Below are 13426 nucleotides of genomic sequence, written 5' to 3'. Positions count from 1 at the left end.
CATCCACCTGGGCTACAGCTGAGACCATTGAGATATATCAACGCCTGAGACACCCTGTCGAAGTCACTCGATGCCCACTGCGCATGCTCCACTCATTACTGTTCTCTTAGCAGCAGGATATTATGCTGGCAGCACGATCGCGGATTTTTTCCCCCGTAAATAAGAGTCCCCGGTTAATACATGCTAAACTTTGAGAATATCCATTTTTTTGCAATCTATGGCGGTACAACTGTTTTTCACAGCATTGCAACCAATGTATTGATTTTCTTGTATTATTTATGCATTTATTTAGAAAGTTTAAACAAATACTGGAATGTTGAAAGCTATTGTGTAGGCTGAATTTAAAGAAATACACGTTTAATAAAATACAAACATATGTTATTGGAATTATTCAATAGAGTCTGCAAAACTTAAATTGGTCTCTTGTGCTAGGCAACGAGTACTTTTTGGGTTGTAGAGACTACCTGTCTCATATAAACTGTGATGGGAAATACTCAGTTTCATCTCTACTAACCAAATATAATTATCTTTGGCGGTGGACTGTCTCACAGCCGGCTGCTGGCTTTTCACTCCACCCCCTCCATAGCCACCAATGCAGCACACTGTTATAGACTCTTCATGGGATACATATTGGCTTGTAAAGATTACTTTTCTACCTGCCTCAGATGAAGTGTTGTGTGTGAAATACTCAGTTAATACTCAGCCAGCAGCAGACCGTGTGACACAGTCCCCTTCAAAAATGACACATATTTGGTTATTAGAAACCCTACTGAGTATTTTCCACCCCACATTAGCTGAGACAGGTATAAACGGTACCTCTACTGTATGTGTATGTAGGTCTTATATATTTTTTTCTTCATAAATGACCTATTGCCTTTTCTTGTTGGCACAGTAAAAGTGGCCATTGATTCAAATGTAATGTAATATATTTTGAATTGTAATGTTTTGAAATGCGGGCTTTTATTTTAAAGGTTTCCGAGTTACCATACGAACATGACGTCATCATTTGTGCCGCTGGCAGAATACTGGTATAATACTGTCATGGCGGGGAAGAGCTGTAGCAGGGGGTAAATCAGGGAAAGCGCTGTAAGTGGGTTAACACTGAAATTTGAACAAGTCTAGCAGTTTTTAGGGAAGGACCGAGTGGATGACTGCTGTCCCTTGTCGAGCACCACTGGCGCTGTTGCGGTACTTGAGCCACGTTTAGGAGTTCTTGCTCATGACAGCACTCTACCTGTCAAGCCTGCTGTGACAATAGCAAGTTCTACTGCTGTAGCTTGGTTGGACTAGTGAAGAAATGAAAGTCGCAGGTGCCTCTTATATTTTGACAGAGGGGAGGAAGGGCAAGGTCTCTGCGACTTGCCTTTAGAACCAAATCTTATTAAGCCGGTCCATTTTAGTGAACGGTTTTTGATGCATTATTTCATTCGCCTCCTCATCAAGTTTCTGACCGGGGGAGAGGAGTTCTGCATGGAAACGCAGTGACAACTCCAATGTCGCGGTGTCATCGGCTAGAAATCAAACCCTCATGCTCCTGTGCCTTTCGCGGACTACAAAACATACTTTGTTGACTCGAAGGCTTATTTTGGGAACTGTTTTGAATGGGGAGGGACATATTTTCGTTGTTTACCTCCAGACTGTCGACATAACTGGAAAGAGGATACCATTGATTTTTTTCTTTCACCGACTTTCCTGTATCCCATTACCGCCTTTGGGGGTGAACAGGTGCCTTACCTGTTACCGCCACCTGTCCTCCTGTAGCAATGGCTAGCGAGGAGACGCCTGGTGCTGGGCGATCAGCCGGGCAAGGTGATGGAGCTGCGGCGGTGTCGCTCAACCCTGGGATCCCAATCCGAGGAATCAAAATGAAATTCGCTGTCCTCGCCGGCCTGGTGGAAGTTGGGGAAGTTTCCAACCGGGACATTGTGGAGACCGTCTTCAACCTGGTAAGCTGATTATCGGAAGCCACACTCTAATCTAAATAGTCCCTGGAAACCGTCCATAGAGGATCATGTTACACGTTGCTCTGTCTACCAACCTGCCATTTCTATTTTTCTGGTACACCTTAGGCTGCATCCTGGCCATAATATTAGTTTATAATGAAGGCTATATTGTGACTAGGCTACTTCATTAGTTAGCCTACTATATGGTCCAATAGCTGAGTACATAATATTTACTTTCCATGATAAGGTAACTAGAGTAGTAGGCTATGCGGAATTAGGCTATAGCCTATTAGTTAGAAATGTGTGGACTAATGGTGCATAAGAGTTTTCTTTGTAGAGTTTGTATGGTGATGGAAATGCTATATTGGTTTTACAAATCATTACTTGGAAAAGCTTTGTAACCAAGCAGCGAGGCATGATCACTTTTCTTATTATTCATACAGGATGCAATAGGCATAGTCCTGTTCATAGTTTAGAAAACTAATGTTTATAGCCCTACAGTGGAGGTGTCGTAATACCCATAAAACCTAGCCATCCAGGGAAATGGTTCCAATAGTTTTTTCCACCATCCATTTTTCCCATAGGGGATTTTAGAAACATTTAAAATAAGGTCTGTGTTTTGTGTAGGCTTACCCTGGCGTTGCGTTTTGATAGCCATGTAAATCTCTCTCAGACAACTTGTATCCAATATGTTTGGCTCTATTTACTCTCGGATTCGTATACATCATGCAAAACTACAAATCCCTGCAAGCTCCTGCACGTCATCTCAAGCTGACACCTTTTCTAACAGGTATTGTGTCCATTTAAAATGTGCACAAGACAGTTCACAGAATTGTCAATTTTAAAGAAATATAGCCAATTTATTCAGTACTACATTTAGCTAACATTAGATAGTTCATCCAGAGATTCTTACCTTTGCCTCGATTCGTCAGTCTCTTCCAGATCATCATGGCATTAGCAGCTAATTAGCATTTCAGTTTTGGGCGGTAAATACAGGTGAATATATTAATAAGTCACTTTGTCCTAGAGAGATTTACACAGTTATCAAAACGTCAGGCCAGGGTAAGCCTTCATGAAACACAGCCCTCATTGAAATGTTTCTAAAATCCCCTATGGGAAAAATGAATGGTTGAATAACGATTGGAACCATTTCCCTGTTTGACCGCTAGACTTGATAGGTATTATGACTCCTACTGTGGCACTCTATAAGTACTAAAGTGACATCTTAGTGACACTTTAGTAACAGTTCTACAGTGGGAGTGTAATAGATACAAGTGCATACTTGTTGGACTATAAATATATGGGAACAGGGCCTACATGATATCTCTCTGTCATGATTTCAGTTTGTTTAAAAGAGGTGTGTCATATTTCATGATAGTCTGCTCAAATTGCACAATATTATTCTAAGGTATCTCTGCAAGGTCTCTCTCTCTCTCTGTCATTGGTTGGCTGCAGACATTGAGGCTCAGGTCTAGGAATGAATTAAACTAATAGAGGATAGGCTAGTGAGTCGCTGAAGCAGAGCATGGAGGGTTAAGTGGAAAAAGAGCAGGAAAGGCTGGCAGTTAATGAGAACGGGAGGAAGAACTGCTTTGTCACTGTGGCAACACAATGGAGTCACACACACACACACACACACACAAACGGCACTGTGTCCCTCCCTCCCCACGTGAACACTAAAGTCCCTCATAGAGTCAGCCCTCACCCTCAGGTAGCTGTGAGGAAAGTGGATAAGTGGCTGGCTGCTGGAACAATGCCTTAGCATTTAGAATGCTGTTTCAAATGTCATTCCAAATATAGAAACCCAAGCATGATTTTTTTTGGGGGGGGATGGGGGTCAAACATTCTTTCTGTCGTTGATGTCTTTCAGTTGAACGATATCACAGTGGTACTAGTTTTATGCTCCGTCGTGTTTCCGAGCTCGGTTTTCAGCTTTGTGCTGCTGGCCTGCACGGTGTGAGATAAACCCAGAAATATTACCCTCTGGCGACGTGTCTATTATAAAGTGCATATTGATGATAGTTTCTTTATCCAGAGAGGGGAAGACATAATTGCAGTACACAGAAATGAGCAGTAGAGAAAACCAGCCAGGTCTCCGATGTGCCAGAGTGAGGGGATCTCTCAGGCTGTGGCTGCATCCCAAATGGCACCCTATTCCCTACATTCTGCATTACTTTTGAACAGAGCCATATGGGACCTAGGTCAAAATTAGTGCACTATATTTTTTATTTATTTGATTTATTTCACCTTTATTTAACCAGGTAGGCAAGTTGAGAACAAGTTCTCATTTACAATTGTGACCTGGCCAAGATAAAGCACCTTATTCAATATAAGGAAATAAGGTGCCATTTGGGAAACAACGTGAGTCCTTGTGCCTACTGATGCGTTTGTACCTGACCTGTCTCCCCTCCATTCCCTCTTGTTTGTTTAGCATGGCCAATGTCATTTGAGGTTTTTGAGACATGGCACTTTGCATTTCATGCTCTGTGCTCTTCTTTCTGATCTCTCCTTCTGCTCACACACACACACACACACACACACACACACACACACACACACACACACACACACACACACACACACACACACACACACACACACAGAGAGAGAGCTGGATTTATCATATTGGCTGGAACCTCCTCTCTCCAGAAGTGGCTAATTTGCAGTCGCTCCGCAGATGACTCATACACCCATTGTTAGGTCAAAGACACAATACATTTTTCCTCAAACAAATCTCTCAAATGAATAGGATATCCAGCCAGACTTAGGATAGTGCAAGGGATCATGGGTAGCGTAGCATTCTGAATTAGGGCTGTCCCCGACAAAAAAAAAATCTTGGTCTACCAAGAGTCGTCTGTTCTTTCGACGAATCGATTGGTCAACATTTTTAAACGTGTATTTTTCCATATGTAGACACATCCTATGTGTTTTAATAAAATAAACGATATGCACTGAGCTTATCTGGTGCTTTCAGCGCACTGTTTGATGAAATAATTAAGATGCACAAATGACTAGAGGGAGCCGACCTAATTGATTTGTTTGTGCTCAGACTTGCTGTGCTGTGTTAAAGGACAGTGAGTGACTGTGTGACTAGCATCCATTGTCTCTCTCCTCCATGTTGCAGTGACCACTACTGAACTTCAACAGTGTTTATCCCGCTGTCCATGTTGCTGAAGCTGCAACATAATTACAGCCATTTCTGACTGAAAAGTTCTATTACCAAAATCCCTCATGTTTAGGAAAAACATTCCCTATTCCCTCAACTAGTGATGCACCGATATGACATTTTTGGCCGATACCGATATTTAAAATTTTAGCGGCCTTTTTAAGCATTCTAGTGTAGTTAATTAGTTCGACCACTGCGCCCATGTGTGTGTTAAGGCACTGCATCTCACTAGAGTCTCTGGTTCGAATCCAGGCTGTATCTCATCTGAACATGATTGGGAGTCCCATAAGGAAGCGCACAGTTGGCCCAGCGTTGTCCGGATTTAGCCGGGGTAGGCTGCCATTGTAAATAAGAATTTGTTCTTAACTGACTTGCCTAGTTAAATAAAGGTCACACACACACACACACACACACACACACACACACACACACACACACAAGTTATTTTGTTGGCATTTACGTATGTCCCCATTACCAGTAAAACATAATCAAACCTATTTCTTTCACTTATTTGCTGTCCTGTTTCATTGTTCATTTGTTCAGTCATTTCATTCTCAACCAGGATTTCTATAGAACGGTCTTTAGGTCTTTGCGTATCCAAAAATATACTATTTACCACTATTTGACGTGTCAAATAACACTATTTGTTGTGTCAAATAAGCTTGTTGACCAATCAGGACCTGAATGTGACTGCACACCACATAATAATTGAACGTGTTCATACATTTTTTACGTGTTGATTACACTCACTTGTATTTCATATGTCACAACGATTCATCGATACAGCTATGATGCTGGTAAAGTTGTCTCGCGCACCTACAGTGTTGGTAAAAAAAAAAAGCTAGCTAGCTCATGGATGCAAACAATGTTCTTCCCCAAAAACATAGCAAAACGTCATCTGTTTCAGTAGCTATATAGTTAGCTAGCTAGGTGTCATCATCTAAAAATAACCCTAATTTATGTGACTGTTCTTAATTGATTAATGGTGGTCGGAAGCTAGCCACAATAAGGATTAGCCGCAATAGTGGACTTTGCGGTTAGCCTTCAAACTAAAATATGTCATAATTCTACTATTTGCATCACTGTCAATGACATACTTTTATTTTGAAGGCAAACCGCAAATTCCACTATTGTGCCTAATCCTTATTGTGGCTAGCTTCACAACACAACCCGTTCTGGTTACTGTGCTACTGTATCTATTGTATTTATTTTGACATGCAAAGACCCAAACGGCATTCCATAGTATGTATGTCATGAAGCTAATAGCAGTGACTCTATTAGTGTAACTCCGGTAAGGCAACATCGGAAAAATAGCGCACTTGGTAGTGTTTACCGGTGCAGAGAACAGTTGATTGTCAAGGGCAATGAATTAGATTATCTTGGCTTTAATGGATTTCGCCTTTGTTGTATCGCTGACATTTTTTTACTCTCTCAAATGACTGCTTGACTTGTTGACTGCTCGATCCACACAGCAGACATTGGGGCTAGTTTAGGAATACTATGTTGCATGTATATGGCAAAATTTGACGTGATGTAATATCCCATGTACCTACGTTATATAGGTATGCACGTCAGCTTTGACATCGGTTTTGCACATCGGCATTAAACGATTCCGATATGTTCACCGATATATCGTGCACAACTACCCTCAACCCTTGCACGTGACCAATCGGGCCTGACCTATAGAATATTATAACAAACTCTGAACACGTGACAATAAAATGGGTACAGGGGACATTACATTTATGAATGTAATTTCTGAAGTGGAACGGTTTGCTAATTATTCCAGAATCACTTTATTTTATTTTAAAACGAAAATACTTGATTGCATTTAAAATCATGACTGATGTGACGACGTGTGATAATATGAATGATTGATTGATGCTGTAGCCTATATAAGTATTGAAATATAGGCCGTAAGTAAGTTACGGTATTAAGACTAAACAGGATGTGGTCTTTGGCCTACAGCTCGATGGTGGTTATACAAGGCTGCTATACTAAGCCTACTAATGATAATGACATGACTTATTATTATTATGATGATCATAACGATAATAATAGTAATAAGAAGGAGATCAAGAAAAAGGAGGGTTATTATTATTACTTTGCTATTATACACATAGCAATATGGTCCAGGAAGTTGCGGCAATTCAACAGTGTTTTAGAACCGCGGACAGCCATCACTATCCAATGCGGGGGAAAGCACGTTTGTTATAAAATAATTTGTATTAGTATTGCACCATTGTTCTTATGTTATAACCATATTCAATTCAGTAGCACATGTCTTAGTGATGGACTGCCATTCCCACGGCCTCCACAATGGATCAGTCCACTCAGACAGGTGTCTTGTACACCATGAAATTATTCTTGTGTTTTGCTACTGTTCGACTAAAGAAATCTCGATCGACCAACAGCCTATCGACCAGTTGATACCTTCCAATTGGCGCCAGATTTTCATGCGCATATTTTCTTTATGCAGATTTTAGAATATTTGCATTTTCCCACCAGTGCTGTTTTACCAAACTGACTCGTTGCGGTTAAAATTCAGTGCGTGATGACGTAGTGCGCAAAACAGATTTTTATTTGGTACAAAAAAACTACAAAGTTCATTGTGTTTCCATTTCATTTTCATCTCTACCGATCGTTTTGTCACAAACTGTTGCGTTATATAGTGTATGTGCCCACTCTGGTCTCTGCATGTGTGCTCTAGCCAACAGCTGGCAGATACAGTGCTGCTAGGCTAGTGGACATGATGACATTATTATGGATAAAAGCGAGAATATTTTATTTTAAAAGTCGTGTTTTTTTTATTTATTCAATAGAGTGATCAGGGACGTGCAACTATAGTTTTCCTTCGAAAAATACATCAGTGCAACACATTCAGCAGAAGTGGCTTCATTTTTTAAATCAGATGACAACAGAAGTGCAACACTATTTGGCTAGCAGCCACACAAGTAAATGATCTAACAATGAAAAATATTTTTTGTGTGTGTATATACATACGATGCATGGCCATCGTAGTTCTAATGTTAATCATAGAAAGAATGTAGCCAGCTACATTTGTTTTGCTTGAAGTTCATCTTGCATTTTAGCAGAGAAAAGCAGGCTACACCTAGAAAAGTGGCTGCACATCAGTCAGAGCACTGTCTCCTGATAAAATTCCCGTTTGTGAATTCTCATCAGAGTAGAGAAGTGCAAGTGAAGCACCAAATTATCCTGACGCCGAGCACAAATTGCAATAAAGAGCAGTTTAGATCTGTGTTTACAAAACGCAGCAAGATGTGTCTTATGCGTTTTATCATTTAGTTTTTTTTCTGCGTGAAATACTCTGCGTTAACACGACCCCTGCATTATGGACAATAGCTAGGCCTAGCTACAGGTCTACCTCAGGCCGTCACACTCAGCCAGGCAGCTTGATTTAACTGCGCCTCCCCACTCACTGGAAGCTGAATCGTATGCCAGTCTGGCTCTGCTCTGTAAACCATTGACTCAGAATGACTAAGACTGCTGGGCTCTGCCCTGACACTGGAGATGGGGGATTTGGCTCTGTGGAATGTCACCTGGGTTTTACTCCAAGCCAGGTCGCTATGGCTGGGCAGGCCCATGATAGCCTTTTGTAGTGGTTGCCATGGACACCATGCATGCGAACAGGCAATCAGGTTCCCCTCTCCCTGATGCTGTGGAGTAGGTGAAGTTTCCCCTAGATGCTGGGTCAGTTTTGTATTTTTCCCACTAATAGTTAGGTTAGTATTGGGGGAAGGGGAAACTGATCCTAGATCTGTACTTTGGCGAAACCTCTGAGCTAATACTGTAGTGGATATCCCTGTGCTTCCTGGTCAAGGTTGTTAGAGTAACTACTTTGTGCATATGTGTGCATTTTCTATTTAAATTCTCATGCAGAGGGACATGGCCTTCCGTTGTACCTTGTGCTTTCATTCATAATTCAAATATTTATGAACTTTTATTTGAGTTCGTTTGTAGGCCTCTGTCTGAATCCAATTGTTGCATTCAGTCTTTATAGATTTACAGCTCCTCTTGTCTCAGATCTCATAAATATTTCAGCCTGCGCTCCTGTATTCAGTTTCCTCAGTAGAATGTCATAGACACTTGAGCTGCATGTATTCAGTTTCCTCAGTAGAATGTCATAGACACCTGAGCTGCATGTATTCAGTTTCCTCAGTAGAATATCATAGACACCTGAGCTGCATGTATTCAGTTTCCTCAGTAGAATGTCATAGACACCTGAGCTGCATGTATTCAGTTTCCTCAGTAGAATGTCATAGACACCTGAGCTGCATGTATTCAGTTTCCTCAGTAGAATGTCATAGACACCTGAGCTGCATGTATTCAGTTTCCTCAGTAGAATGTCATAGACACCTGAGCTGCATGTATTCAGTTTCCCCAGTAGAATGTCATAGACACCTGAGCTGCATGTATTCAGTTTCCTCAGTAGAATGTCATAGACACCTGAGCTGCATGTATTCAGTTTCCTCAGTAGAATGTCATAGACACCTGAGCTGCATGTATTCAGTTTCCTCAGTAGAATGTCATAGACACCTGAGCTGCATGTATTCAGTTTCCTCAGTAGAATGTCACAGACACCTGAGCTGCATGTATTCAGTTTCCTCAGTAGAATGTCATAGACACCTGAGCTGCATGTATTCAGTTTCCTCAGTAGAATGTCATAGACACCTGAGCTGCATGTATTCAGTTTCCTCAGTAGAATGTCATAGACACCTGAGCTGCATGTATTCAGTTTCCTCAGTAGAATGTCATAGACACCTGAGCTGCATGTATTCAGTTTCCTCAGTAGAATGTCATAGACACCTGAGCTGCATGTATTCAGTTTCCTCAGTAGAATGTCACAGACACCTGAGCTGCATGTATTCAGTTTCCTCAGTAGAATGTCATAGACACCTGAACTGCATGTATTCAGTTTCCTCAGTAGAATGTCATAGACACCTGAGCTGCATGTATTCAGTTTCCTCTGTAGAATGTCATAGACACCTGAGCTGCATGTATTCAGTTTCCTCAGTAGAATGTCATAGACACCTGAGCTGCATGTATTCAGTTTTCTCAGTAGAATGTCATAGGCAGCTGAGCTGCATGTATTCAGTTTCCTCAGTAGAATGTCATAGACACCTGAGCTGCATGTATTCAGTTTCCTCTGTAGAATGTCATAGACACCTGAGCTGCATGTATTCAGTTTCCTCAGTAGAATGTCATAGACAGCTGAGCTGCATATTACAGAAACCCTGTTCCTTTATCTCAATCCTGACCTTCAGTGTCTCTGCTTAGTTGACTGTGGCAGAATCAATTTTTTTATTTTGTGATGTCATCAGGCTTTCATGTTCTTTCTCGTGTGTGTGTGTGCACCGAATATATGTCGCATGTCTCTTCTGTTCTGTTGGGGTGATATTGATGACGGGGTCCTTCTCGGAGGCAGGCTGCCTGTCAGGAGAGAAATGAGGTGCTCCGAACTAGAGCATCTCCTCTCGCCGACGCTTTAAATAGCACACACACAATATCACATTGTACAATTTCTACTGAGGGCACAGGGAAGGAACAAGGCAACTACTCTCTCCAGGCGTGCTCTCTTCTTCTTTCTCTCTCCTTCTAATCTTGACACATGAATGATATCCTATCTGCTCCCTCTGTCTCACACACAAGACTTATTCTACCTCTGTCTCTTTGACTCTCTCTTTGTCTTTCTCTTTGGCTCTCTCGCCCCCCCTTTTTTTACTCTGCTGCTAATCCCAATAGGATAGTTCTCTATTTTCTTTCAACACCTCCCTCCTGCCCTCTTCTCTTCCCTTCTTTAATATTCCCTCTTTGACTCTGTATCCACAGACAGATAAGATTCAATCACACAAGCACTCAATTTCTTTGTGAAGCTGTGCTGTTTCACATTCCCTCGCTATAACCACCTCCCTCCTGACAGAAATTGGCCTGATAATTTTTTTTAAATAATGTGAATGAAAGTCTAGTAGGCCGCAATCATGTTGAAGCAGACGGTTTTGAAGGCCTGAATGTATCTCGGCCCAAACTGGTTTCAGTCAGTTTAGGGTTTGAGACCATAACACTTGTATTTGTGACCATTTTACTTGGCAGCGAGACACCAATGTTTTTATTGGTCGCTAGGTTCACAATTTGCTTATTTATTTATTATCATAATTTATTCAAACCGCAATTGGTATGCGAACCAGCTATTAAAAATGTTGGTCCGAAGTCTTGGTTGAATCTTTGTGATGCGCAATTGTAATCATGCTCTTTTTGAATGAATATTCCCCAAAAACAACTTCCCATTTTAAATGTGGACTGCAAAGTACGTCTACCCAGCAGAATAATATCATGATGACTTGTTTTGCAAACTCTGCCATCACATGTAGCCTACATTGTACAAAAGCACCGCTAGCCAAACACAACTGTTTCCTACGAGGCACGCAATTGAATTAAAGGACAACTACCCTCTCCACATTCTTTTTCTTCTCCCCCATACCTCAAAAGTGGTCTCTTGATGTGGTTTAAAAATACATTGTTGTGGTTTCAGAAAGAGGGTTTGAAGGAGACCTATAATACTGTAGGCTCAAACTCGTTTTAGTCATTGTTGTGTCCATTTTCTGCTTAACTACCATCATGATGACTGGGTGTTTATTTAGCCAACAGGAGAGCAGATAATCACCTACAGTGCTTCAGTCATCCTCTCTCTGTGCTGACAAACATACAGACTTGGGGACGGCTCAGAGGATTTAGTATCCTTAACTAGAGGTCGACAGATTATGATTTTTCAACGCCGATACCAATACCGATTTATTGGAGGACCAAAAAAAAGCCGATACCGATTAATCAGCCGATTTAATAAATAAATAAATAATAATAATAATAAAAATTTAAAAAAAGAAAAAAAAAATGTAATTATGACAATTTAAAACAATACTGAATGAACACTTATTTTAACTTAATATAATACATCAATAAAATCAATTTAGCCTCAAATAAATAATGAAACATGTTCAATTTGGTTTAAATAATGCAAAAACAAAGTGTTGGAGAAGAAAGTTAAAGTGCCATATGTGCCATGTAAAAAAGCTAACGTTTAAGTTCCTTGCTCAGAACATGAGAACATATGAAAGCTGGTGGTTCCTTTTAACATGAGTCTTCAATATTCCCAGGTAAGAAGTTTTAGGTTGTAGTTATTATAGGAATTATAGGACTATTTCTCTCTCTATACCATTTGTATTTCATTAACCTTTGACTATTGGATGTTCTTATAGGCACTTTAGTATTGCCAGTGTAATAGTATAGCTTCCGTCCTTCTCCTCGCTCCTACCTGGGCTCGAACCAGGAACACATCGACAACAGCCACCCTCGAAGCAGCGTTACCCATCACTCCACAAGGGGAACAACCACTCCAAGTCTCAGAGCGAGGTGACGTTTGAAACGCTATTAGCGCGCACCCCGCTAACTAGCTAGCCATTTCACATCGGTTACACCAGCCTAATCTCGGGAGTTGATAGGCTTGAAGTCATAAACAGCGCAACGCTTGAAGCACAGCGACGAGCTGCTGGCAAAATGCACGAAAGTGCTGTTTGATTGAATGCTTACGAGCATGCTGGTGCCTACCATCGCTCAGTCAGACTGCTCTATCAAATCATAGACTTAGTTATAACATAATAACACACAGAAATACGAGCCTTAGGTCATTAATATGGTCGAATCCGGAAACTATCATCTCGAAAACAAGACGTTTATTCTTTCAGTGAAATACGGAACCATTCCATATTTTATCTAACGGGTGGAATCCATAAGTCTAAATATTCCTGTTACATTGCACAACCTTCAATGTTATGTCATAATTACGTAAAATTAGGCGGCCCAAACTGTTGCATATACACTGACTCTGCGTGCAATGAACGCAATGGAAGTGACACAATTTCACCTGGTTAATATTGTCTGCTAACCTGGATTTATTTTAGCTGGATATGCAGGTTTAAAAATATATACTTCTGTGTATTGATTTTAAGAAAGGCATTGATGTTTATGGTTAGGTACACATTGGAGCAACGATACGCACCGCATCGATTATATACAACGCAGGACACGCTAGATAAACTAGTAATATCATCAACCATTTGTAGTTAACTAGTGATTATGATTGATTGTTTTTTATAAGATAAGTTTAATGCTAGCTAGCAACTTACCTTGGCTTACTGCATTTGCGTAACAGGCAGTCTCCTCGTGGATTGCAATGTAATCAGGTGGTCAGAGCGTTGGACTAGTTAACTGTAAGGTTGCAAGATAGAATCCACCTGAGTTG

General features: G+C 40.9%; 1 protein-coding gene across 1 annotated transcript in view; it reads left to right on the top strand.

Moving 5' to 3' along the window:
* The first annotated feature begins 1086 nt into the window (after positions 1-1086).
* LOC139374711 (lipopolysaccharide-responsive and beige-like anchor protein) overlaps positions 1087-13426 on the top strand; it is a 370713-nt gene continuing 358373 nt past the window's right edge. The window contains exon 1 of the mRNA XM_071115819.1: positions 1087-1946. Within this exon, the coding sequence (XP_070971920.1) occupies positions 1764-1946 (183 nt within the window). The 5' untranslated portion in view covers positions 1087-1763. The remainder of the gene's footprint in view (positions 1947-13426) is intronic.

The sequence above is a fragment of the Oncorhynchus clarkii genome, chromosome 19, assembly GCF_045791955.1.
Source record: "Oncorhynchus clarkii lewisi isolate Uvic-CL-2024 chromosome 19, UVic_Ocla_1.0, whole genome shotgun sequence".
Classification (NCBI taxonomy): Eukaryota; Metazoa; Chordata; class Actinopteri; order Salmoniformes; family Salmonidae; genus Oncorhynchus; species Oncorhynchus clarkii.
This window is presented reverse-complemented; position numbering and strand designations above follow the sequence as displayed.